Source organism: Eschrichtius robustus, chromosome 14 (genome assembly GCF_028021215.1).
Source record: "Eschrichtius robustus isolate mEscRob2 chromosome 14, mEscRob2.pri, whole genome shotgun sequence".
Lineage (NCBI taxonomy): Eukaryota > Metazoa > Chordata > Mammalia > Artiodactyla > Eschrichtiidae > Eschrichtius > Eschrichtius robustus.
Genome location: NC_090837.1, coordinates 47,759,153 through 47,786,302, shown reverse-complemented (window position 1 = coordinate 47,786,302; position 27,150 = coordinate 47,759,153). Strand labels below are relative to the sequence as shown.

The window sequence follows — 27,150 nt, the reverse complement described above, 5'->3', positions numbered from 1 at the left end:
CACTAAAACTTACAGGGCTTGTGGGGAAAAAATGGTTGGGGTAGACTAACTACCCGTAGAACACTGTGACCAGAGGACTAACAAAAACCCAAACAATCCTAATAAAAATACTAACACATTTTAAAAGACATTTAAGTTCTTAATAAACACTTTACTCTAAAGCTTAAAAAAAAGAGGTGAGGGGTTAGAAAGGAGTGATTAAAGCTGATAAATTCCAGAGAGCTCTCATGGCCAAACCGAACCAAGGAAAAAATGTAGGTTGTGCATTTCATACAGTAGTGTACAATTCTGTGGCTTGTTATATTCAACTGAGTTTTAGTGTACTTCTCTTCAGCTAATGTAACCATTTGCTAATGGCTCAAAACATCAATGTGCAGGGGAAAAAAACACGTACAAACCAATCCGTTCTGATATAATCTTGTATAACAACAGAATGTTATCACTGTTGAGTCTGTTATCACTTGTCTCTAACCTTGTTTGTGGTCTTTTGATATGGAAAATTTTTAATTTTTAATATAGTCTAAATTCATCACCTTTTCCTAAAATTACAGTTTGTGCACATAGTCTTAAGCCTTCCCCTTCTCAAGATCAGGGATATTTCCCTACATTGCCTTCTAAGAAGTTTAAGTTTTGCTCATCACATTTAAGTTTTTAATTCACCTAAAAAATACCTTTATGTATAGTAAATAATAGAGATTTCATATGCAAAGCCATTATCCAAATACCATTCTACTGGATAAGCCATCTTCTCCCCATTGATTTGCCATGTCATATCTATCAAAGTTCTAATACATGTATGGAACTATTTCTGGGCTCTCTAGTATATGTCCTACTGATCATTTATCTACTGCTGAATTAATACCATACCATTTTAATTACTATAACTTCATAATACTATGTCATGGTAACTAGCAGGGTTGGTTCTATCTCTATGTTCTACTTTTTCCAAATTTTCTCAGTTATTCATGGTAATTAACACATCATTACGACTTTTTAATCAGTTTTTCAAGTTCTACCAAAACAATAATGTTGAGACTTTACTGGAATTGCATTAGCTTTTTTAGAATCATCGGAGGGAGAACTGGCATCTTAATTTTATTGAATGGTGCTACCCATAAACATGTCATGTCTCTCCACCTATTCAGATTTCTTATGCTTTTCAGTAGTTTTTCAACTTTCCCTACAGAAGTCTTGACATTTTTACTAGATTATAATAAATAGTCTAATTATTTATAAACTATTTATAGTTTTTGTTGCATTATAAATAGGATTTTTTCTATTAATTTTTTATCTGATTACTGTTGGTATAAAAAAATGTTATTGATTTTTGTCTGTTGTTTTTATGTCCAGAAACCTCTCTGTACATTCTTATTAGTTCTAATCATTTGTTAGTTGTTTCTCTTAGGTTTTAGATGTAGTTTTATCACCTACAAATTATGACAATTTTATCTCTTCTTTTTCCATCTTTGTATGTCTTATTTCTTCTTTTCTCATTGAATTGCCTAAAGCCTGAAATACAATGTTAAATGGTAAGGGGGATACAAATATCCTTGTCTAGTTCTTGACTAGAAAAGCACATAGGGTCTACTATTCAGTACATTTACTATAGATTTTAGGGACGCTACCTTTAATTAGAATAAAAGTAAGTTCCATCCTATTCCTAATTTCATTTTATAATGAAATGCTCAACTCTATTAAATGCTTTTAGCATCTATTGAAATGATCATATGCTTTCAACATCCAAATTCTCTTCCTATTTTGAAGGTGTTCTTCATTATGTGATTTTCAGTGAAAATTAGTTCCTTCTGAAAGGACAAAAACTGTGGGTCAATTCCTCCCAACAATTCTGTCAGTTTTCATCTAAAGTTATGCTGGTAGCTGCAAAAAAGTTCATGATTATTCCTTTTATCCACATGAAATGACTTTCTTTCTTGTAATGCTATCTGAATTAAATGGTCTGATATTAATATTTCTATACCAGCTTTCTTTTAGCTGACATAGAAATATAAGGACTCAGAAAAGCTCTCTGAAAGACTCAGTTCTGCTGTAAAGTGTCACACACATTCCTAGAAGTCACTGCACTATGCAAAATCATCCAATAAAAACCACAGAGCTCATGGGAAAAACAGGGTTGGGCACAACACTCAAATGTACACATCCAAAAGAATACTCTATATAGGTTACAGATGCATTCACGCTTAAAAGTTTTAACTTAGCCTGAAAAAAATACACACTACTCATTACAATAACTGTTAAAGAATATTTTAGCTTTATTTATGTTTTATATTCCCTAAGCAATACTGTAAGCAAATACTGTAAGCAGTATCATATCTGCGTATGTATACATAAAATGTCTGAAAGGATACCAAAGAAATCAATAGCGATATATATACCGGGGAATTATGGGGCAGAGGACGATGCAAGGAGTGACAACAGGTATAAGGAAATTTGAGGGAGTTCCCTGGTGGCCTAGTGGTTAGGATTCCAGGCTTTGACTACTGTGGCCTGCGTTAAATCCCTGGTCAGGGAACTGAGATCCCGCAAACCATGTGGCGCGGTCAAAAAAAGAAAAAAAAAAATCCTAAGTCAAATCTTAGCAACTAAGCACAGCTATCCTTTAAATAGATACTAAAACTACTTCTTGAAGACTGGCAAAAATATATCTTAGAAAGCAAAAATGATTTACAAAGGTGCAAAAGCAATTTAATGGAGGATGGATAGACTTTTTAGCAAATGATGCTGGAGCAACTGGAAATCCATAGACAAAAAAAATGAACCCCATTGAAGTCTGCCCCTTTATATAAAAATTAACTCAAAACAGATCATAGACTATAGTAAACTGGGTAATGGCCATCCAAAGATACATTCACTTCCTAATTCCCAGAACAAGTTAATATCACCTTATACTGTAACAGATCTGATTATTGTTAAAGATTTGGGGATGAGGAAATTAGCTGGGATTATCCAGGTGGGTCTTAAATGTCACCACAAGTGTCTTTATAAGAGAGGCAAAGGGAGATCTGACACAAACACACAGGAGAAGCCATATTGAGATGGAGGCAAAGACTGGAGTGATGTGCCCCCAGCTCCTCGAGGCCCTGCCAACACCTTGATTTTGGCCCACTGAAACTGATTTCAAACTTCTAGCCTCTATAACTGTGAAAAAATTAATTTATGTTATTTTAAGCCACCAAGTTTGTGGTAATGTTACAGTGGCCCTAGGAAACCAATATGCAGAGTTAAATGTGAAACATTAAACTATAAAACTTTGAGAAAAAAAAAAGAAAATATTCACAATACAGAGCTACACAGAGTTCTTAAGACTTAATGTTAAAAACACATTCCATAAAAGGAAAAACTGACAAAGTGGACTTCATAAAAATTTGAAATGTATGCTGGATAAAAGATTGCTAAGTAGATAAAAAGACAATCCAAAGACTGGAAAAAAATATTTGTAAATCATATATCTAACAAAGGAGTAGTATCTGGAATACATAAAGAAGTCTCAAAGCTCAACAGTTAGAAAGCAAATGACCCAATTAAAACATAGGCAAAAGACACTGAAGAGACATGATTTTAACCTAAGATATACAGGTAGTAAACAGGCACATGAAAAGATGTTCAACATCATTAGCCATTAGTAAAATACAAATTAAAATCAGGAGGTATCACTACACATATTGAAATGGCTTAAAATTTAAAACAATGACAGGGACTTCCCTGGTGGCGCAGTGGTTAAGAATCTGCCTGCCAAAAAAAAAAGAATCTGCCTGCCAATGCAGGAGACGTGGGTTGGAGTCCTGGTCTGGGAAGATCCCACACGCTGTGGAGCAACTAAGCCCGTGTGCCACAACTACTGAGCCTGTGCTCTAGAGCCCGTGAGCCACAACTACTGAGCCCACACGTCACAATTACTGAAGCCCATGTGCCTAGAGCCCATGCTCTGCAACAAGAGAAGCCACAGCAATGAGAACCCCATGCACCCCAACTAAAAGTAGCTCCCACTCGCCACAACTAGGGAAAGCCCACGCACAGCAATGAAAACCCAAAGCAGCCAAAAATACATAAATAAATTTATAAAAAAAAATAATAAAACAATGACAACATGAAACACTGGCGAGGATGCAAAGAAACTGGATCACTCATACACTGCTGGTGGGAATACAAAATGGTATAGATACTGTGGAAAATAGCTTGGCATTTTCTTAAAAGACAAAACATGCAACTACCATATGACCCAATAATTGCATTCTTGGGCATTTATCCTAGAGGAATGAAGGCTTACGTTCACACAAAAACCTGTACATGAATATTTATAGCAGCTCTATCTGTAACAGTCAAAAACTGGCTATTCCAGATTTCCTTCAGTGAATGAATGTTTAACCAAAATGTGGTACATCCATACCACGTATGGATGCATATTCACCAATAAAAGGAACTAATGATAACACACAACAACCTGAATCTCCAGAGAATTATGCTGAGTGAAAAAAGAAATTCCAAAAAGTTACATATTGTTTGATTCCATTTATATAACATTACTTAACATTCTTTTTTTGCTAACAGCTCTACTGAGATATAAGTCACATACCATACCCCATTCACCCGTTTAAAGTGTACATTTCAGCGGGTTTTTTACTGTTATTTACACAATTGTGCAATATTTAAGATTCTTGAAATGTCAAAATTATGGAAATAGAGAACATGGGACTTCTTCGGCAATCCAGTGGTAACAAATCCGCCTTTCAATGCAGGGGACACAGGTTTGATCCCTGGTCGGGGAACTAAGATCGCACTTGCTGTGGGGCAACTAAGCCCGTGCGACACAACTACTGAGCCCACGCACCTCAACTAGAGAGCCTTCGTGTCGCAAACTACAGAGCCCACGGCCCACAAGAGAGAAAACCCACATGCCGCAATGAGAGATCCTGCGTGCCGCAACGAAGATCCTGCGTGCCGCAAGGAAGACCCAACGCAGCCAAAAATAAAAAATAAAAAATAAATAAAACTAAATTAAAATTAAAAAAGAAATACAGAACACGTGAACGTTAGTGCTTGCCAAGGGTTAAGGAGGCACAGGGTGGGATCAAGAGGAAAGTGGGTGTGCCTATAAATGAGCTCTGTGAAGGATCTTTGTGGTGATGGAAATGTTCTTTATCTTTACTCTATTAAGAAGGAAGATATCCTGGTTTTATTTACAAAACATTACCATTAGAGGAAATTGGGCCAGGGTACACAATTTCTGTATTATTTTACAACTACATGTGAATCTACAATGGTCTCAAAATAAATAGTTTAACTTATCCATATAGTCATATGGATATTCATGCATATTCATAGTTTAACTTATCCATATATTCATATGGATATTCATGCATATTCACTTAATAAATACGTATTAAATACTTACTACATAACTCGGGACATATCAGGGAACAAAAGTGATGAAAATCCCTACCCTGATGGGACTTACAGCATTGTGTGCATGCAGGTACTTGTGGCAAGTTTGAGTATATATACTATATCCAAAAACATTTAACAAGTCATATTATACTGTGCTAAAAATAGTAAAAGTAATTAATGAAAGTGAAGAATTCCAAAGAATCAAATTATTTTAAGAATTCAAATATACTAAAAAGATTTTTAAAAGAATGGAAAAGGAATGCCCTCTAAGAAATACTGAGGTCAACTAAATAAGATAGGCAAATTAATAAAGATTCAAAAGCACACATGATATATCTTAGTAGATTCCAGGTAAGTCCAAAAATGGACAATTCTTTTAAAAGATTCAAGAAACAGAAAAAATGGAATAGCATTATAACTTTAAAGAGAATCAAGTATCTTAAATCTGAATGTATAAGAAAATGTAATAATATACCAAAAACAAAGCAACTGACAGGAAAATAATGTAAAATAAATAATAAATTACAATAGATTATTATTAAATCATAGTCATAGAAATGATCACAAATGTACCTACACACTCTGAACAGTAAAATTATAAATTAGTATATAAAAATTTAATATGGAAAAATGCACATAGCCATATGTTGCTAGCAACTAAAGAAACATTTTAAAGCGACTTCCAGACACCATTATGAACTGTATTAAACTAACAAAATACTGCTTAAAAAAAATGCTCAACGTAGCGAATATCCTGCTCGGGCTGCGCGCTGGGCCACGGCGCGAGCACCGGAAGGTGGGGCCGCCCGCCCGTCCGCCCGGCGCCCCAGGTCCCCGCCCGCCGGCCGCCCCGGCGTCCCCGCGAGGCCCCGGAGCCGAGGGCCAAGCGGCCGCGGACGGCGTAGAAGGCGCGAGGTAGAGATGATCTTCAAAATGAAGTCTCTGGAAAATGTTCGGTTCTCTTCAGGAACTACAAAAATGGAAGGAAAGAACATTTTCAAAACGAAATTGTTGCCACCGCAAGAGGAGCCCCCGCTCGCCGCAATTAGAGAAAGCCCGTGCGCAGCAACGAAGACCCAACAAAGCCAAAATAAATAAATAAAATAAATTTATTTTTTAAAAAAAGCTCTTTCTAAAAGAAAAAACGAAATTGTTGTGAAAGTGTGTTTACAACTAACTGATACTACTGACAGGTTTTTTTTTTTCTTTTTAGCTAATAAAACACTTTAAGAAGACTGTATTTATGGTCAAAGGAAACTGGACTAACCATGCGGCCGAAGACTTTTCCCGCCACGATCTACTCTGGAAACAGCCCGCGGCGGCTGCAGGAGATCCGGCTGCAGCATATCCGCGAGGGGCTGAAGCAGCCGCCCAAGACCCCCGCCCCGGGCCGCCCGTGGGGCCGAGCAGTGCCACCGCCCTGGACGCCAAGGCCCTCGGGGGCCAGGCAGCAGCAGCAGCAGCACACGACGACAGCCCCGAAGTTCGGGCCTTACCAGAAAGCCCTGAGAGAAATCAGATACTCCGTGCTGCCCTTTGCTAATGAATTGGGCCCTTCAGCCGCCGCAGAAGTAAACCAACAAATGCTGCAGTAACTGGTGGACGTGGGCTGTGACCAGATGGGTGGACACTCCCAGGAGGCTGCCCATCTGGGGTGCAAAGGAGACCAGCAGAGGTCCCTGGAGAGGGGTTTCTAGGCTACAAACCCAAGGTCCTTTCTGTGTCCCACTGCACTGTTCTCCACCTCCTCTCCAAAACCATCTTGTTAGCTGCTTTCCTTTTCAGGCAACATCCAGAGATTTCTCAACTTTCCTGAAATTGTGTCAGGTGCACTTTCTGTACTGTCCCTGTGATGATGGGAAGGCTTTCCCACGTGGCCCTTTTCTTGGGGTTTATTTGTCGTATTCTGAGCTGTCCTGGGGAAGAGACTGGCTTCCTTGAACTTGTGTTTGGTTTGTGCATTTTTTAACTCAGCTAAGGGTAAGGTTGGTTAACATGAGTTGGCTCTTTGCCTCTGTTTTCTCCTGTTTTAAAAGATAGCATCTATGCTGTTAGAGGAGACGTAACTATATTAAGGGAATGAGAAAGACTAGAAAATAAAAAGCTTGAGAAATTAAAAAAAAAATGCTGGCAAAGATGATGGAATACAGATATACTTTAATAGTCTCAATGGCATTGTGTAAGTTAGCCCAATTTTGTGGAAAGCAACATGACATCTATACAAACAGCAGTAACTATTTATTGAGCACTTAGGCAGGGTTCCAGAAACTTTACATAATCTTGAATTCTTAAGAATAAATAAATGTTTCAAAAGTTCCTTTATTTTACAAACAAGGAAACTAAGACTTTCAAAATAAATAAACCTATATGAGACTGAAGGCAAGATTCTACTTCATTGAAAACAAGGCCCTGCATGTTCCTTCTACCTCAGGGTCTTTGCCCAGAATGTTCCCTCACCCCAAAATACTCTATACACAGACACAGCCCTCCACAAATTAACACCTACACATCACAAATCTCAGCAACAATTTCACTTCCTCAAGAAAGGTCTTTGAGTACGTACCCATCCACCCACCAACCCACCTAGATCTGGTCCCCTTCTTATACTCTCTCTTTAAACCTATGAGTTTGTAACTGCACATTTATCTGAGTGTTTATTTGAATTAAAATGCGTCTCACCAATGCCAGTTCTGAAGGCAGGGATCATATCTAACCATATACCACTGTAGGTATAACACAGAGCTGGGCACCTAGTACGCATTCATTAATATTTGTTAAAGCAATGAATGCTAATTTACCTTAATCTAATCCAAAAATTTACTTAACCCAAGATATAATCCACAGTCCTCAAATCAAAACCGTAAGCACCTTCCATGTACAAAACACTTCAACAGAGCTATAATAATCCTGTGTGACACAGCTGACAAATTCCCTTGTATTTACCCTCTGACCCAGCAATTCCACTTGTGAAAATTTATCTTACAGGAAAAACTCTCACATGTGAAATGGTATTCATATAAGTTTAATCAATGTGCCATTATTTGTAACAGCAAAAGACTGGAAACAACCTAAGTGTCCATAGATAAGACATTAGATAAATAAATAAATAAATTTAATAATTTAAAAAAATAATCAAACAATGGAACACTAGAACACTAAATACGTTCCATGGGGTCAGGAATTTTTGTCTGGTTTCTTGAACCCCAGAATCTACATTAGTATTGTTGGCACATAATGGACACTCAGTGTTGGCTTACTGAATGAATGAAAACTCTACAACCTCCCCCCACCAAAAAAAAAAAAAAAAAAAAAAGAATAAGAAGGCCCTTTATGTACTGATATAGAATGACCTCCAATACAGAGTAACATGAAAATAGCAAGGTACAAAAGAATGCACACAGTATGCTATTCTCTGGAAGAATAGATAAGGTAATAGTGATTGTGAGAGACAATCATATTATTTCCTTTTGTACCTTTAAAGCTGTGAATTACAATATTCTCCATTCACAATAATACCTTCAATATTAAATATCTGGACCAAAAAACTTGAAACAGCCTCCTTTCTGTTTACAATAATACTCTAGCTTTTTGTGTTAGATGTTGTAGTTATTAAACTAAACATAATTTTATATTTTTATGGGTTTTGAAAACTATAAAACACACATACAAGATTATTATCATTCACAAACATTATCTCATTTGGCCCCCTTGCAACAACCCTGTGAAACAGGTTGTTTCTACCCGTTTTATGGAGAAGAAAACAGGCTGAAAGGAGTTAAATGTCTTGACCAAGTGATACAGCTAGTAAGCTGTGGTCTCCCAACACAAACCCATTCATACACTTATTCAATACCAAATACATACAGTAGGCTCAGGTAAGTACAAGTAGACCTGGGTTGCTGCCTTTTAAGAGCTTACAGTCTAGGGGCTTCCCTGGTGGTCCAGTGGTTAGGAGTCTGCCTTCAATGCAGGGGACGTGGGTTCGATCCCTGATCGGGGAACTAAGATCCCACATGCCGCAGGGCAACTAAGCCTGTGCGCCACAACTACTAAGCCCGTGCCACAACTAGAGAGAAGCCCACGTGCCACAATGAAGAGCCCGCGCACTGCAACAAAAGATCCCATGTGCCGCAGCTAAGACCCGATGCAGCCAAAAATAAATAGATAAATAAATATTTTTAAAAATTGTTAAAAAGAGCTTCCAGTCTAACTGGTGAGAATGGCATCAGTCAAATCATCTGATCCCAAAAATATTATGATTATGAACTGTGATAAGAAGTACAAAGAGGGCTTCCCTGGTGGCGCAGTGGTTGAGAGTCTGCCTGCCAATGCAGGGGACACGGGTTCGAGCCCTGGTCTGGGAAGATCCCACATGCCGCGGAGCAACTAGGCCCGTGAGCCACAATTACTGAGCCTGCGCATCTGGAGCCTGTGCTCCGCAACAGGAGAGGCCGCGATAATGAGAGGCCCGCGCACCGCGATGAAGAGTGGCCCCCACTTGCCACAACTAGAGAAAGCCCTCGCACAGAAACGAAGACCCAACACAGCCATAAATAAATAAATAAATAAATAAAATAAACCCAAAGTTTAAAAAAAAAAAAAAAAAGTAAGCTGAAATATTTAGGAAAAAAAGAAGTACAAAGAGGGATTTCCCTGGTGGCGCAGAGGTTAAGAATTCGCCTGCCAACGTAGGGGACATGGGTTCGAGCCCTGGTCCGGGAAGATCTCACATGCCTCAGAGCAACTAAGCCCATGCGCCACAACTACTGAGCCTGCACTCTAGAGCCCACGAGCCACAACTACTGAGCCTGTGTGCCACGACTACTGAAGCCTGCAAGCCTAGAGTCTGTGCTCCGCAACAAGAAAAGCCACCGCAATGAGAAGCCCGAGCACCTCAACGAAGAGTAGCCCCCGCTCGCCACAACTGGAGAAAGACCACGTGCAGCAATGAAGACCCAACACAGCCAAAAATAAATAAATTTATTAAAAAAAAAAAAAAAAGATGGCCTAGAGCAGCAATTATTGTATCAGCAAGAAACCATATAAGCCTCGCTTTCAGATTTATAACAAGTACATAGGAAAGAAGATATTTTGAAAATATGTATTTAGAGCATGACTGCCCAAACAGGATACCAATAAAGTTGTTCAAATTGTAAGAAATATTAAGTGAAAATTCAGGGACTGGATAATCCAAAGCAGGTCAATAAAGAATCATACAAATCTGTGCTTAATGAGAAGTGGAGGCCGATTTATATTAGCTCATTTTAAAAGATGCTTCCTGGGACTTCCCTGGTGGTCCAGTGGTTAAGACCCTGCGCTCCCAATGCAGGGAGCACGGGTTCCATCCCTGGTTGGGGAACTAAGATCCCCCACGCTACCTGGCGTGGCCAAAAAATAAAATAAAAATAAAAGATACTCCCTTACATACAGGCCCCGAAGCAAACAGATTAGATTTCCATTTTTAAGAATCTGGCAAGGCATCAACTTGTCATTATATGTAATTTTCATTGTGATAGAGCTTACTTCTAATCGTACAGAGTTATTTCTTGAACCATTCAAAATAGAAAAGGGAGGTTTGGTTCAAAGAGTCTTTGAAGATTACAAAGGGAAAAAATAACAAGAGATAAATACCTTACCACTATGCCAGTCTGTACCTTCTGAAACATACCTGCTCAACTTTTAATATCCTTTTTTTTTTTTTTTTTTTTAAAATTAATTTACTTCTTTTGGCTGTGTTGGGTCTTCGTTTCTGTGCGAGGGCTTTCTCTAGTTGTGACGAGCGGGGGCCACTCTTCATCGTGGTGCGCGGGCCTCTCACTGCTGCGGCCTCTCCTGTTGCGGAGCACAGGCTCCAGATGCGCAGGCTCAGTAGTTGTGGCTCACGGGCCCAGTTGTTCCGCGGCATGTGGGATCCTCCCAGACCAGGGCTTGAACCCGTGTCCCCTGCATTGGCAGGCAGACTCCCAACCACTGCGCCACCAGGGAAGCCCCTCTTCCTATTCTTGTCCATTCCTTCTCAGGCTGTTCTTTTCTCCACTCCACATTTAAATATATATTCTCCAGCACTTTGTTCTATCTAGATCTCTGTTATCTTTCAATTTATACACCTCCTCCAGGGGCTACATCCATACTCACAGCTTTAGTTCCAGGTATTCCAGACCTACGTATATACACTTAACTACTGGACATACAATCATCAAATCTTACACAATCTCCTTAAAATGTCAGGAATCTCTTCTCTCCATTCCCTCTATCATTACCTTGGTTCAGGTTCTAATCATTTCTCTCTGACAGAGCAATGAATGACCTCTTCACTAGTCTCACCAGTACCAAGCTGGACAAGGCTAGTAATTAGCAAGCATTCTAAAATTTAAATGTGACCATGCTGCTCTCCTGCCAAAATTATTCAGTAGGTCTCCATGGCTTTCAGGAAGAAGTTCAAATTGGCTTACACAGTAAATTCCTGCCAACGTCGCTAAGCTCCATCTCTACCACACTCATCTTTTGCCTAAACTTTGTAATCCGGATACAGTCATCCTCTGTAACCCCTCCTCACCTCTGCATATGCTGTAAACCTAATCAGGGTATTCCCCAACAATCCCTGAATACCAATTCTGACCTAAAGTACAACTTCATCCAGGAAATCTCTCCTATACTCACAGGCTAATTTAGATACCTGCTCTCAAGGCTCACATAAATTTTCCTCCTCAATTCCTTCCACACCAATCACATTCATGTATAGGTCTTCTCCCATTAGACTATTAACATTCTCCAGAGAAAGAGCACTTTGTTTTGTTTTGGCCTCACGACATGTGCGACCTTAGTTCCCCAACCAGGGATCGAACCAGTGCCCCCTGCAGTAGGGGCACGGAGTCCTAACCACTGGACCGCCAGGGAAGTCCCAGAGAAAGAGCACTTTGTATTCCCTGTACCTGACACACAGAAGGCATCTAACAATTGCTGTTTGAAGGAATGAATGAGGATTAAATGGGAATTTATATTTTGGTAAAGTTATTCTAGTGATAATGAACTTGCTCCTTTTACTAGAATGGGTAAATCCTTCACTGCAGTTGAAATGGCACAGGGGCTGAAAGCTCTTATCACCTCATCTCTCACTACTCATGAACAAAAAATTAATTTTGTAGCTAAATATAAATTTGTTTAAAGGCACAGGTTTGTCCTCTGTGAAAAGGGAAAAGCAAATGACATTCTAAACTAGGTTATTTAAAACAGAATTCTATTTCCCCACCAAACTCCTCCCAATCAATACCCTGTTCCACCATTACCATCCTTTCCAAAGAAAACTTTTTCTCCCTCTACCTTAATTTACTGTTTAGCCAGAACCTTAGAACAATTGTGCGTGCGTTTGAGAGGGAACAATGCTGGTAAAGGAGGGGATGGAGAAGGGTGAGTAGTAAGTGTCCAGTTCTCTTAACAAAACCTACTCCATATTTTCTTTCCACATCCCAGCCCAGGGAGGTGATTTAAGAAAAGCCCTCAACAATCATCTTCACTCTCTTTTCCATAGCCTTGAGGTCAAGCCAAAACTACAGTTTGATTTAATAAAATGTCTCACAAGGGAAATGAACTAGAGCAAACTGCATGGAATTTTGAGGGGAACTAGAGATTACAATGAGTATGAGGTCAATCACCCAACAGGTAATTGAAATTATTCTGTCCAGAAAAGACCTACTTCCTCACTGCGCCCTCCTTCCCTCCCTTTCTTCCACCCACTGCCAGCCCAAGCACAGAAAAGGCATCAAGTCATAATAAACACTAACAGATTAAAGACTAGAAAGTATACATTGTGCCCTAAACATCTCAAGATATATTTCTAACAATCTGCATTTGCTGCACCAAATGATAAAGGAATAACAGATTGTCATTCATCTTCCATGAGCGGCAAAAATATAACTGGCGTACCTTCTATGGTGAAAAGTCACATACTCTTGGGCTCACACAACCACTAGGAATAAGGTAGACAACAGTTCAGGTAAGACTGGGGATCGGAGTGAGAAGAGTGGGTCTCAAGAAACAACTGTAAGGAAGTCTGTGATTAAGAACCCCAAATTCAACAACCCATTCTTTACAAAGTTATAGAACCGCCCCCCCCCAAAAAAAAAAAAAAAAAAAGGTCGAAGGAGAAATTGATTTAGAAACTTGTTCGACTCTTTTCAGCTATTTGTAAGCACACAGAACTTTCAATCCTGGGTGTACTTTTTCAAATAGAGATTTCCAAGCCTCACCTGCCAGAAATTCTTTGTAAGTCTGTAATGGAGCCTGGGAATTGGTATGTTTACTTAAAAAGCTCCCCAGCGACTCTGATTAGCAGCCAGGTGTGTCAGAAATGCTACACACCTTTACAAGAAGGGCTCCTTCTAGCCCTTACGGCCACCCTACGAGTCTGTATTAATTATCGAAGTTCTTCCTAACAGCACCACGCCACCTCACCGAATCCCTCTGTGTTCTCCATCACCCCTAGGATTACTGCCTTAATTTCAGTTCACTCCTCACAACAGCGGTCTATCTTTCTCATCTCCACCCTTGCAGTAATCAAGTAATAAGCAGAAGGGTAAAACAAAGAGAAACTATCACTTCAATACCCGGAAATCCTGTCAGTTCTAACATATGAGGGAAGCAAACCCATTTTAGGTCATTCCAACCTGCACTGAATTTTGAACGCATCGAAACACTTTCAAGGGTGGTCTGTGAAGCGGGTCTGAAAGGTTAAGTTAGATGAGAGCTCCTCGATCTGGAAAAGGATGGGCCAAGGTCCTGAAAGGAAAAGGGAGACTTGAAAGCGGGGCGGGGTCGCGGAGCCGGGCGAGCGGGCCGTGCGGGCACCTCCGGCCGGTTCTGACACTCGACACCCCAGCCTTCACTCAGGTTGCTAGGAAACAAAAAGGCTCCACGTTCCCTGCAATTCCTCCCGGGCCTGCAGGAGAAGACAGGGGCCTCGGGGCCCGCGAATGCCACGGGGACGGGCCCGGGCACTGCCCCGGGGGCGCGGCAACGAGGCAGCCCCGGGGCCGGAGAGCTCCGGCTGAGGGGCCAGGCGCAGGGAGCGGGCCGGGAGTTCGGGGGGAGGGCGGCCTGGCCTCCGACCGGCCGCGAACGGGCCCTCGGCGCCGAGCGGCGCGCGGGGAGGCCCTGGCGGGCTCGGCTCCCGCCAGGCCGCAGCTCAGGGTCCGGGGCGGGGTGCGGGGCCTAAACGACCACCCGGCTCCGCGCGGGGGAGGGGGCGTCTACTCACACGTGCTGACAAGCCGCGGTCCGTACGGGCGTTTTGAGCACCTCCTGACAGACGGGGCAGTAGAAATCATCTTCGGTGTAGGACGTGGCCGCGGAGAGCTCCTCGGCCATGGCGGGAGGTGGGGGAATCGAGGTTATGGCGGCGGCAGCGGCCCAGGTGGCGGCGTCGGCCCGGGGCCCGACTCCCTGCGTGAACCAGGAGGGGGCGGGGAATCGCGTCAGGAAGCGGCTCGCGCCAGGAAGGGGGCGGGGCCCGGCCGTGCCCGGCGGGACGGGGCGGGGCGGGGCGGGACAGAAGGCCGAGAAGCTACGGCCGCACGCGCCGGGCGAGGGTAGATCTCCGGGCTGCTGCTCTTGCTGGGGCAGGAGGGAGAGGCGGCGCTGGGCGGGAGGCGGCGGCCGAAAGCCCGGCGATTGGCCTCACTGACGTTTCCACGAGCGCCCGCGAAGGGCGACCCCGCCCGAGGCCACTCCCTTACCTGGCTGCGCGAGGCAGCTGCGACTCAGCCGTCTTCTGCGCCTACGGCGTCCTTTTCCGCGGCCTTTCGGCTCCTTTCCCCCACCCCCTCCCCGAGCCCCCCACCCGCGCAGCCGGCTTTCGGCCGCAACCTACACTTTTCCGCTGCTCCCCGCCCCGCCCTTACACTCCGCTTGCGTAGACACTCACTTAGGTGAGCCAGCTTCGCGGGCTAGCGTTGGTCTCCATAGCGAACGGTGTGTGGCGTATGCAGCAGCTTGTGACGTCAACAGCTGGGTGCTCACTGTACCCCCCAGCTTCCCTACAGCAGGGGTCCCCTTTCGAGCCACTCCTATCAAATATATTGGGGTTTCAAGGAATTTTTGCTCAAAAAATAGCATTACCTGATATTAAATATTTGGTCCTTACTGTTGCCCTTGTCAGAATGTTTGGTTCATGTCAGGGTGTGTTACTTAATAATCCGTTATGGGATTTTAATCCTTCGGAGAGGAAAAATTAAAGATAAGCCCCCTTGAGAGGGTTTCACCTTTAGACCTTAACACAGTGTGAGTGACGAGTTACAGTCGCAGATGCGGTTTTCCACCAACACCTTTGCTTTGTTGATAGCTTTGAAGAAAAATGAGGTGGAAGCGTGAACCTAGGCATTTCACTGTTATTCAATAATTTAAATGTTTTTTTGTTTGTTTGTTTTGTTTTGTTTTTGGCCATGGCGCATGTGGGAATCTTAGTTCCGGACCAGGGATTGAACCTGTGCCCCCTGCAGTGGAAGTGCGGAGTCTTAACCACTGGACTGCCAGGGAAGTCCCAAATGTTTCTTTTCTTTTTTTTTTTTTTAAATGGGCCCTTAATTCCGAGATATAGCCACACAATTGATAGATCTATAAGGTGAGGTCACAACCACATGAATGGAGCTAAAGAAATCTAGAACATCATAAAGCATCCTCAGTTTGCTTCAGAAAAGAAAAAGGTTTCATTACCATGCTTTGTTAAAGCTTGCCACTATGAACAAAATGAATCATAAATAGAAGCCATTGAAAGGCCTAGTTAATTCAATTCTGTCATTTACTGTCTATGGTGTCCTTGGCACTGTGTTAGATGTTATGCAGGTGTCATGAGCTTTGCTCTCAATTCATTTACACTCTTGGATATCTATCAAAATGAAAGGACAAAAAATGGTATTTGCCAAAGTATTAAATTTTTCATTAACTGACTATAATGAGGATAGGAAGAAGAACGATTGGATTTGTATGGACTTAGAGAAAACCTCATGGAGGAAATGGGTCTTAATGTTCATCTTTAAATGACAATTCCTAGAGTAATACTCACTGAATTATTGGTCCAATGAACAGCGAATTCCCTCCACCACCAACCTACATTTTGTATTTTTTTTCTCCCTTTCCTCCATAACAAAGCGGAGCAAGAAGGCTAATTTTAGCTTCAGATTTCTTGGGAGGAAGAAGAGTGCTTGATGGGGGTGGGGTACTTAATAGCAGTAGTCCAGGTGCTTTTCAAATTCTCTTATAAAATGGTTCTTGGATCCCAAATTTCACATTTTCAATAATATATTCCCAATCATAGTTTACTTATTTTGACCACTTTAGGAAGTGGTATTTTCTGCTTACTAGAATGTTTCCCTTTACTCATTAAGAATCCTTAACCAGAACATTAATTTTGTGACTTATGATTTTACTTGCTTCATTCTTTCTCTGTCACGGCAGCCTTACTCATGCCCTAATCCAAACATGTTTGTATTACTTCTCATATACTCTGAGACTCAAATAAGCAATTGACATACATGTAAGCATATAGTTGGCCATATGTGGAAATACATCAAAAATGTGGGTATAAGGAAAATGTAGTTACCCACTGAGAGTTAAGCTTAGAAAAATAAACCATAAATGCCAAAAGACACAATCTTCTGTCTTGGCAGCATTTCATACAAAAAACTACTTGATATTTTTATGGCAGCATCACAGATTTACTCCAAATACGTTCAGCTGTGTAAATAAAACGTCCTCAGTTTTGGGGCATAGGGGGAAAACCCTAAATGTTAGACCAGCTTTATAAACTTAGTCTGTTGAAATAATTTAAACATTTCCTTTAAGTTTAGGTTAAAACACTCAATCTGTTAATAGTCCATCTCTCTCAGTCGGCTCCCCTCAAAATGGCATCTGGAATAAGAGGAAGGACAAAAGGCAGCTGACATGAATTTGAGACACTACTGGGGAATCTTGGTCCTGCAGGTCTCCTTTGAATTCTCGCTGGACTTTTCTGCGGAGAGGATAATTTTGGCTGCTCTCTAAAATGCAATGAGTCCTGGGCATTCTACTGCTGGTACCTGCTGGTGAGGGCTACTCTGACCTGTCTTGCCTGGGTCAAGGCCTTGTCCCCAGCGCTCATCTCTCCTCTCAACCTAACACACCTTTCTTCAACTCTCTGTTCCAACCATAATCCTGTTGATGAAAATCAGTCGATCTAAGAAAGAAATGGAAAATTTTATTCGAGCCAAATTTGACGATTATGACCTGGGAAGAGTATCTCAGAAAGCTCTGAGAACTGTTCTGCCTATTAGAAGTCAAGGCACAGTTTTATAAGTTTTTTGAGACAAAGGACAGTACATTAAATGACATATTACTGACAGTTTACATAATCCAGATCTAAGTGTCGTCATCATGGCGGGTCACGTGACCCCCTTACAAGCTCAAGGAGGAACGTTATCTTTTAAGGAGTGGTCTTGTTAATGCTAAGGAGAACGTTACTCTTTATGGTTCAGCAGGTACTCCTGCTGATGGGGGAGGTTTGGTCGATGCATAACGCACATAGATGACGCACAGTGGTGGAAGAGAGGAAGCCAAAGGGCAGAGAAGAATTTTTTATGTTTACATTTTTGTCTTGCCATAAAATATGAATTTTATTTCACAGTCCCTTGGATTGGAAAGAATGGACCTTTCCCCTTGCTGTTTATGGCTGATTGGGCTGATTGGGTGCTCCCATATGTAAAACTCTTCAGTCAGGTCTACTAAGCCAGGTAATTAACATACTAAAGGGGGAGATAAGTGAATTTAGAAAATTAATTACTTTCTTGACAAAGCCTGGCTTTGTCTTGTTACAAAACCTTCAAAGTTTTGCTGGTAAAAGTGACTGCCTTTGAAGAAGTGAACGGGGAAGCTGGGAGATGGAATAGAAGAGAGGCTCATCTTTCACTGTCTACCCTTATGTATCTTTTTAAATTAGTACCATGGGCGGTGCTGACCTTCAGCTGCTTGGCAGCCCGGCAGCTCTACTAGTCCTTTTCAGCCTGGCCCGTGATTGGTCAATAGTCTATTCTGAATGGCCAGTGCCCATTTGGTTCCAGCTGTTAAATATTTTCTTTTTCTTTAAATTGTTTTTTTAAATTTTATTTATTTATTTATTTTTGGCTGTGTTGGGTCTTCGTTGCCGTGCGCGGGCTTTCTCTAGTTGCAGCGAGTGGGGGCTACTCTTCGTTGCGGTGCGCGGGCTTCTCATTGTGGTGGCTTCTCTTGTGGAGTACAGGCTCTAGGCGCGCAGGAGTCAGTAGTTGTGGCACACGGACTTCAGTAGCTGTGGCTTGCAGGCTCTAGAGCGCAGGCTCAGTAGTTGTGGCTCGTGGGCTCAGTAGTTGTGGCGCACAGGCTTAGTTGCTCCGCGGCATGTGGGATCTTCCTGGACCAGGGCTCAAACCCACGTCCCCTGCACTGGCAGGCAGATTCTTAACCACTGCGCCACCAGGGAAGTCCAAATATTTTCAATATTACTCCTGATCATGTACATAAATAACCTATTCACTGAAGGCATATAATTTAATTGTTTAAGCTTGTTTTGGAAATGTTCTTTTTTTCCAAAAAAAAAAGCAAAGTTCTTTACATTCCTGTTAAATTAATACTAATTTCTTCCTTTCCCCTCTTCACCCCAGCACGCGCACACACACACAGACAGATGGATGCCTCAGGCTAAGTAAGAAAGAGTTCAAGTGAATAAAAACGTGAAAGGGAAACCATAATAGGCACCATGCTCCTATCAACAAGCATTCTTTTTTTTTGGCCGCACTGCACAGCTTGCAGGATCTTAGTTCCCCGACCAGGGATTGAACCCACACCCTCAACAATGAAAGCACGGAGTCCCAACCACTGGACCACCAGGGAATTCCCAACAAGCATTCATAAATCCTACTTCCATCCCCCACTCTAACAGATCATGATTTTTGTTTAGGTAGCTTCTATTTTTCTCCCAGCTCTATCTTTTAGGAGGTAACCCTTATTCTCAGCTCAAGGGGGAAACCCATGATTGAGATGAGCCAATCTGGATGGGTTATTTCTTCTTACACATTTAGGCCTGGGCCTGTGACTCAATTATGATCAAGGAGGTGTGACAGGAATTCTTCTGAGGGGCTTCAGCAAGTGCTTTTCTTTGCTGATCAAAAAACAAATAGGAATAAACAATTCCATGCTACTTCTGGATGTATTTCTGTCTATCTACGCTGCCTGAAACTCTGCAACCATCATGAAACCATGAAAAGAACAAGCCAGAGGATAAGCCAAAGGACTGAAGATGTCAGAGCTGAAAGATTGAAGAATGGAGGTCCTTGATGTAATTGAGCATTAATCTCATCAACCCTGAAACCACCCTACAGTGAAGTCCTAACCACTGGACTGCCGGGGAATTCCCTACCCTACCTCCTGTTAAACCTTTCTAATAGTTTAAGCCATTCTCAGTTGGCTCTTTTGTTATTTGTAGCTCAGAGTATCTGAGCTAGGTATTTGCTTAATGACTAGCAGATCTGTTCCTCCCGCCCTGCCCCACCATTCCTCTATTCTGCTCTGTATTGCTGGAGTTAACCCTTGCAAACTGTATCCCATTTTCCCTTACCAACTGACTTCTTGCTATATTCAGCCAGTGGGAGGCATTGAAGAGAAACTGGAAGGAAGAAGGAAGGAAGAAGTCAAAGTATTTCTCCCTCTGTGATATTGTGATTTATAATAAGAAATATATATTTGGTCTTTGTCCCTGTTTTGGGCACCGAGCTCTCCTAAAAACCTTTTGAATTTCCTAATTGATAAGAACAGTAAAGGTATCTTTTTTTATGTTACTAAGGTGACTTTGGGAAAGCCCCAGAGGTTGGAGGCTGGTCTCCAGAGGAACCAACCAAGTGCTTAAAGGGTTGGAACTTTTAGTACCACACCCAGACCTCCAGGGAGGGAGGGGCTGGAGTTTGAGTTCCCTCACCAATGGTTAATGATTTACTCAATGATGCCTCTGTAATGAAGCCTACGTAACAACCCCAAAGGACAGGGTTTAGAGAGCTTCTGACTTGGTGAACACATGGAGACTGAGGAAAGTGGCCTGGTTAGAGAGCATGGAAGCTCCGCATCCTTTCCCCCATCCTTTGCCCTACACATCCGCTTCATCTGGTTGTTCCTGAGTTGTATATATCCTTTTATAATAAACCAGTAATCTAGTGAGTAAACTGCTTTCCTGAGTTCTGTAAGCCACTCTAGCAAATTAATCAAACCCAAGTAAGGAGTAGTGGGAACCTCTGATTTATAGCTAATGGGTCAGAAGCACAGGTGACAACCTGGACTTTTGATTTGGTGTCTGAAGTGGGCAGGGGGATGGGCAGTCTTGTAGGACTGAGCCCTTAACCTGTGGGATCTGGCACTATATTCAGGTAGGTATCAGAATTGAGTTGAATTGTAGGACTCTCAGCTGATATCTGAGAATTGTTTAGTATATGGGAAACATCCCCCTACACACACACACATTGCAATTGGGTGACAGAATTTTACCCTCTCTTTGCTTCTGGCAGTGGCCTCATTTCTTCCATGTTTCTGAAACTGTGGACCTCGGATTGGGACTTGAACCCACCATCTTTTTAATTGAGATCACACACCTGGTCTCAGGACTTAATGAAGTTCAGGTTCTTTTTAGTTTTAAATTCATTAATTTATTATTTATTTATTTATTTATTTAGGCTGCTCTGCGTCTTAGTTGCAGCGTGCAGGGTCTTAGTTGCAGCGTGCAGGGTCTTCGTTGCAGCATGGGGACTTCTTAGTTGTGGCATGCAGGCTTCTTAGTTGCGGCATGCATGTGGGATCTAGTTCCCCGACCAGGGATGAATCTGGACCCCCTGCATTGGGAGTGAGCAGTCTTAACCACTGGACTGCTAGGGAGTCCAAAGCTCAGGTTCTTGATGTCTCATCACAGAAAGAATTCAGTGAGAGACAAAGTGATAGGTAAGAAGTAGATTTATTTAGAGAGAAGCACGCTCCACAGACAGAGTGTAGGCCATCTCAGAAGGCGAGAGGCACAGAAATATGGCATGGTTAGTTTTTATGGGCTGGATAATTTCATAGGCTAATGAGGGGGAGGATTATTCCAACTATTTTGGGGAAGGGGTGGAGATTTCCAGGAATTGGGCCACCTCCCACTTTTTGATCTTTGATGGTTGGCCTCAGAACTGTCATGGTGCTGGTGGGTGTGTCACTCAGCTTATGCTAATGTATTACAATGAGCTCAAAGTCCAATGGAAGTCAAATCTTCTGCCATCTTGGATCTAGTTAGTTCTAACCAGTTTTTGACATGTCCTATGGCTATATCATTCTTTTAAAGGTTGTGCCCTGCCTCCTTCCCTCCTGTTTCAGTTCCAGCTTCTGGGAGACCACCCTTCCCTCTATGGTCCCAGTTCCTGTTGGACAGTCCCTGCCTTTTCTCAGTGGCTTCTGTGTTTGCCTTGCTATCACACTTGGTCTTTCAGCAATTTTGACATCTTTGTAATTAATTTTCCGTATTAAACATTTTCTTTTGAACTACTTATTGAGAGCTTTCTTTCCTGATTGAACCCTGACCCATTTTCCTAACTGAATCAACACTTTAGAAGGACAAGGGGAAGGTAAAGGAGAAAAAAAACACTGCAAAAGTGGTTCTGCTTCCCAGAAGAGAAGGAACTGAGTTACTTTCCATTGCAAGTTTAAATTCCCTCCTCACATCTCTGCAAATTAGCACAAATGGAAACTCAAAAGTGAGATCTAATTAAACATAGAAAATAAAGGAATTCACCTTTTTAGTCTACCCCGGTTTGGGACAGTTAAATTTCAACTCCTTCATAAATGTCATTATAGATATGCATTTTCATGCTATTTACCTTACATTTAATTCCATATCAGCAGCATTTTTATGTACTATTATACAGCTGTCGTTTTAAATAATATTCCTATTAGTAACCCCATTGGGCCTATGTATCCTGTGAAGTAAAACCTCCACGTTACAAATCGATTAGCATAGAGGTGTGTATCGTCCCAACTGGAGACTGTCACAGTTTCAAGAATATGGAATCGAGATCCCTATATTCTAGTCAGTCTCCATTAAGTGCATTAATGTTGCCCGAAAACTGGGTTCGCCTCTTGGTGGGTATCTAGCCAATAGACACAACCAAGCCAAAGGTTGGGAGAAGGAAGGCCTTATTACTTGCAACAAGTAAGGAGAACACCAGGGATCTCTCCTAAAGCACTGTCTACCTGAACAGCAAAATTGGACAAGTTTTAAGCTAAGGGTACATGCATATTCGTGAAGGGGCTTGAGCAGAGGAGAATTCAGCATAGAATTGGGGCAAAGGTTGACAGAGTCCACGATTTAGTTGATTGAAGTCAGGAGGGTCAACATCACATTTCTTCCATCCTGCACCTGGTCAGGGCGGGGCAGGGGGAGGCGGGTTGCTTAGTTCCTGCAGCACTGAAAGATATATTATTATGTATATCCCTTGAGGAGGAACTAAGACTCTGCTTTATCACTGCGCTTTTCTCTCTTCCTGAATTCCTTTGTTCCCTTATGATCATTAATACTGAGACCTGTTCAAGGGCAAGCATTGTGGCCAGGCTCAGATCACAAAATGTCTGAGACCAAAATGGCTTCTCTTATGTCAAGAAAGCCGTTCCTGGTTCTCTTTCTCCGGGGACCCCCTCATTTATCTGCTTACGTTAACTTGGAAGGTATGTTAACAGGAGCTGTGGGGCAGCTACCTCCTTCCTTCCCCAAGCAGAGAAAACCAATCTGCAGAGAGCAAACCAGCAGAGAAAAAGATATTCTGAATGCAGCTAAAGTTGTTTCGCTGGATAAACTATGCTGTCCTCAGAGGCAGAGCTATAGATTAGACCAGAAATGGCAAGAGATTTCAACAAATCAACTCACATTCCAAATTTTCTTTGATGATGTTTGAGAGAAAGTTATAGAAGAAAAAGATTCCTCTCCCCGTCCTTTGTCCTACCCACCTTCTCCCTTCCTCCTCCTCCCTTTTTCTTTTTCCTTTTTTTCTTTCATTTACTTCAAACATTTATTGACATCTTCTGGGCATTGTTCGGTCCTGGGCTCACAGCCAGGACAAAGGCAACTATTACAAGATTAGTTCCAGTATAACAGTGGAGGCAAAAGCTTGACACCAGTTTTTAAAAGCAAACAAAGCCTAATTTTTAGGGAAATAGAAGAACAGTCCAGAACATAAACACTCTTCTTTCTGTTCTTAAAGTTAATTATTCCAGCCATTTCCCCCTCAATACGTATGCATTTGTACTTCCTCAAAAGGAGACAATCCAAAGCCCCTTCCAGCTGTGCTTCTAGAGGCAATGTCACAAGACTACTATTTTTCCAGTGCAATATCTCTTACTTCTTCCTTTAGTTGAGTCTTAATCTAGTCCAGTTTTGTTTGTTTGCTTTTGTTTGTTTGTTCTGGCCGTGCCCCACGGCTTGTGGGATTTTAGTTCCTCCACCAGGGATTGAACTCGTGCCCTTGGCAGTGAAAGCGAGGAGTCCCATCCACTGGATGGCCACGGAATTCCCCTGGTCCAGTTTTAATATCTCATCATCCTGCAGTGTTTTTTTTTTTAATCAATATTTTGCCACATTTGCTTTCTCACTCTCTGCATATGGTAATGATTTTTAAAAAATATTTAGTTATTTATTTATTTAGGTTGTGCCAGGTCTTAGTTGCGGCATGTGAACTCTTAGTTGAGGCACGCACGTGGTATCTAGTTACCCAACCAGGGATCGAACCTGGGTCCCCTGCATTGGGAGTTTGGAGTCTTACCCACTGGATCACCAGGGAAGTCCCATCCTGCAGTCTTAGGCTAAATCATAAATGTAATCCCTATCAACCACCTCTCATGTGCCACCATGCAAAACAAATACAACTACAATAAGAATTTCCATTTAGAACATGGAAAAAGGAGAAGGAACCATAGAGTATGTACTGTCTGCTGTTGGACAGAGTTAATGAAGCAAAGCAGAGAACCACTGGGTCTCATGGTCGACTTGAGAGTGGTGAGAATCCCGTTGTCAATGAATCTGGCTCTCTGATATTACCTGCTGGGATCATTACTGTTGCCAGGGGAACACCTAAAAGGATGTTAGCATAGACTAGCCTGTCTAAGGAGAAGGAAGGGGTCTATCTCATTTGTAATTCATTTTTTGTTAAAGGTATTGGGGTACCAAAATGAGACTCTTCTTGAGACTCTAAGGAATTAGGACATTCTGCCCTATTGATTTTATTTTTACTTTTTATTTATTTTTAAAAATCAACTTTATTGAAGTATTATTTATGTATGATAAAATGCACCTACTTTGATCACCTACTTTGATGAATTTTGGTAAATTCTGCCCCGTTGATTTTAATGAATCACAGGCCTGTCACAGGTTGGGTTTCTGCTGGTGCTACATTTCTGATAAAACTGTAGTCATCTGTTTTTCAGTTTCATTTTAGGGGAACTTCCTCACAGCAAACACCAAAAAATGTGTCAGGTCATGGGGCTGCTAAATTGAAGAGACAAGGCTAGGAGACCCTCAGATTTTCTGTTTGTTAGCAGCAACTCTGGGGATAACACATATCCAGGGCGCTCTGTTTGACAAACTTTGTCTCAGGACAGTGTAGATGAAGAAACTGGCTGGGCTGGCAGAGAACTCTTGCTCTCTATCTTCTAGAATATCACTCTACCCCCCAGACTGAATTCTAGTCCAATATACTTTGCCATGGCATTGCCATCCTGTTTGTCAGGAGAAAAGCCAGTGTGTGGCACTGTGGTACAGCTCAGCGAGGCAGGGTACCCCAAATCCTCCATTCATTCCTCCCCAGTGGCCAGGATCTCACCCTTTCTCAGTCAACGCTGTAATCTTACACACAGAAAGGGAAGTGAATCAGGGAACTTGAGCTCTTCACTTCGGTCCAGCAGATGATTACTTTCTTGATTTGGACCTCAGCATTCTCACTTTCCAATTCTTCTTTTTCTCTACCTGCATCCAGGAAAATCTCAATGAGAGCATGCAAATTTCTTGTTGTACTTCATTGAAGTACTCAGGAAAATTTAACAGTATCTGATTTTCAGTCTGGGTCCAATCAGGAAAGAGATTTGAACCGACAATTATTTGAACAGAGAAAGTTTAATATGAAGAATTTTTAACTCTACTAGGGGATTAACATGAGAAGTAAAGGGGGAGGGGATAAACTGGGAGATTGGGATTGACATATACACACTACTATAGGTAAAATAGAAAACTAATAAGGACCTACTGTATAGCACAGGGAACTCTACTCAGTACTCTGTAATGGTCTATATGGGAAAAGAAGCTGAAAAAGAGTGGACATATGTATATGTATAACTGATTCACTTTACTGTACACCTGAAACTAACACCACATGCCAAATCAACTATACTCCAACAAAAATTAAAGTAAAAAAAGAGAACTCTAAAGAATATAGAGTTGAGTGCTTGCTTCAGCAGCACATGTACTAAAATCAGAACAATACAGAGAAGATTAGCATGGCCCCTGTGCAAGGATGACACTCGAATTCATGATGCATTCCATATTTAAAAGAAAAAAAATAATAATACAGGGTTGAGATAGAACACCCAAAGAAGGACTCTACCTCCACCTCCAGACCTTTGTCCAGACCATGCTGGAGAGGGCCCAGCTGTGGCTCACAGGATGGCAGAGAAGTCACTGTGGTGCCATGCTGTTGGAACTTGCTGGAAGTCTGTCCTCTAGTTTGCTTCAGGCAAACCCTTCCCTCCTGGTGGTCCCCAAATGCGAAAGTATTTAAGCTCAGGACATTTAGTGTGAAAAACAACAACAGTGTTGTCGAACCCAAATTCCTGTGCCTGGTACACAGTGAGACCAAACAAGCAAAAACATCAGAGTTTGGAGCAGAGGAAGGTTTATTGCAGAGCCAAGCAAGGAGGCGGACAGCTCAGGCTCAAAAAGGCCAAACTCCCTTATGGTTTTTGGGGAAGAGTTTTTATTGGCAAAATTTGAGGGGAGGGCTGCAGGGTGTGTGACTTTCTTCTGATTGGTTGGTGGTAAGGTAACAGGGTGGCGTTCTAGGAATCCCAATTATCAGCCTTCTGGCTCCAATCATTCTGGTGTCCACATGCTTGTGCCCAGCCTGAAGTTACCATCCTCCACACTGAATGGGGGCCTTAGTTTCTGTAGAAGAACTCAGAGATATATACCAGATTGCTATGCATATCTCCCCCTAGGAGGAACCAGAACCCTGCCCCATCGCTGCACTATTTTTTCTTGACTGCCTTTCCTTTGTTTCTGCATTCCCTCATTTCCCTGATTAGTAACAGTTTGAATCTGCCCTTTGGAACTCAAAGAAGGTCTAAGAGGCTGAAGTCTTTTTCCTACAAACAAGAAATGGGGAGAAGGCTATTGTACCTGGGAGGGTCCCACAGGATCCTGCTCGGTTTCAACAGTACCCATAACAAAAACAAGAACTGCCTTCTCGTGCTAAGAGTTCCATCAAAAATCCTATAAAGAAGTGATGCTAACTCAGACTGGCAACACAAATCAGTAAATATTTAAGAGAATGTGCAACTGCAAATGGGGGAAGAAACAAGCAAACAAAGCTGTGTGCTCTAAGTTTCATCAGAAGTCTGGAGAGAGACCTGGGGTTGGGGAAAGAAAAGCAACAGGGAGAAGCATTGTTCAGTCTCTATATTTAAATACTTTATTTT

The 27,150-nt window shown here is 42.0% G+C and overlaps 1 protein-coding gene and 1 non-coding gene across 4 annotated transcripts in view; one reads left to right on the top strand and one right to left on the bottom strand.

Annotated features, from left to right (window-relative positions):
- RNF138 (ring finger protein 138) overlaps positions 1-15,338 on the bottom strand; it is a 37,738-nt gene extending 22,400 nt beyond the window's left edge. The window contains exons 1-2 of one of the 3 annotated variants that reach the window (XM_068563573.1): positions 15,323-15,338; positions 14,657-14,841 (exon numbers count right to left, since the gene is read on the bottom strand). In XM_068563573.1, the coding sequence (XP_068419674.1) occupies positions 14,657-14,766 (110 nt within the window). In that variant the 5' untranslated portion in view covers positions 14,767-14,841; positions 15,323-15,338. Of the gene's footprint in view, positions 1-14,656; positions 14,852-15,134; positions 15,173-15,322 lie in introns of those variants that run through there. The other 2 variants (XM_068563572.1, XM_068563571.1) reach the window with 2 other exon arrangements.
- A 10,560-nt stretch (positions 15,339-25,898) lies between these two features.
- LOC137777092 (U6 spliceosomal RNA) lies at positions 25,899-26,005 on the top strand. The gene has a single exon (XR_011076420.1). It is a non-coding gene; the product is annotated as a U6 spliceosomal RNA (small nuclear RNA).
- Positions 26,006-27,150: the final 1,145 nt, after the last annotated feature.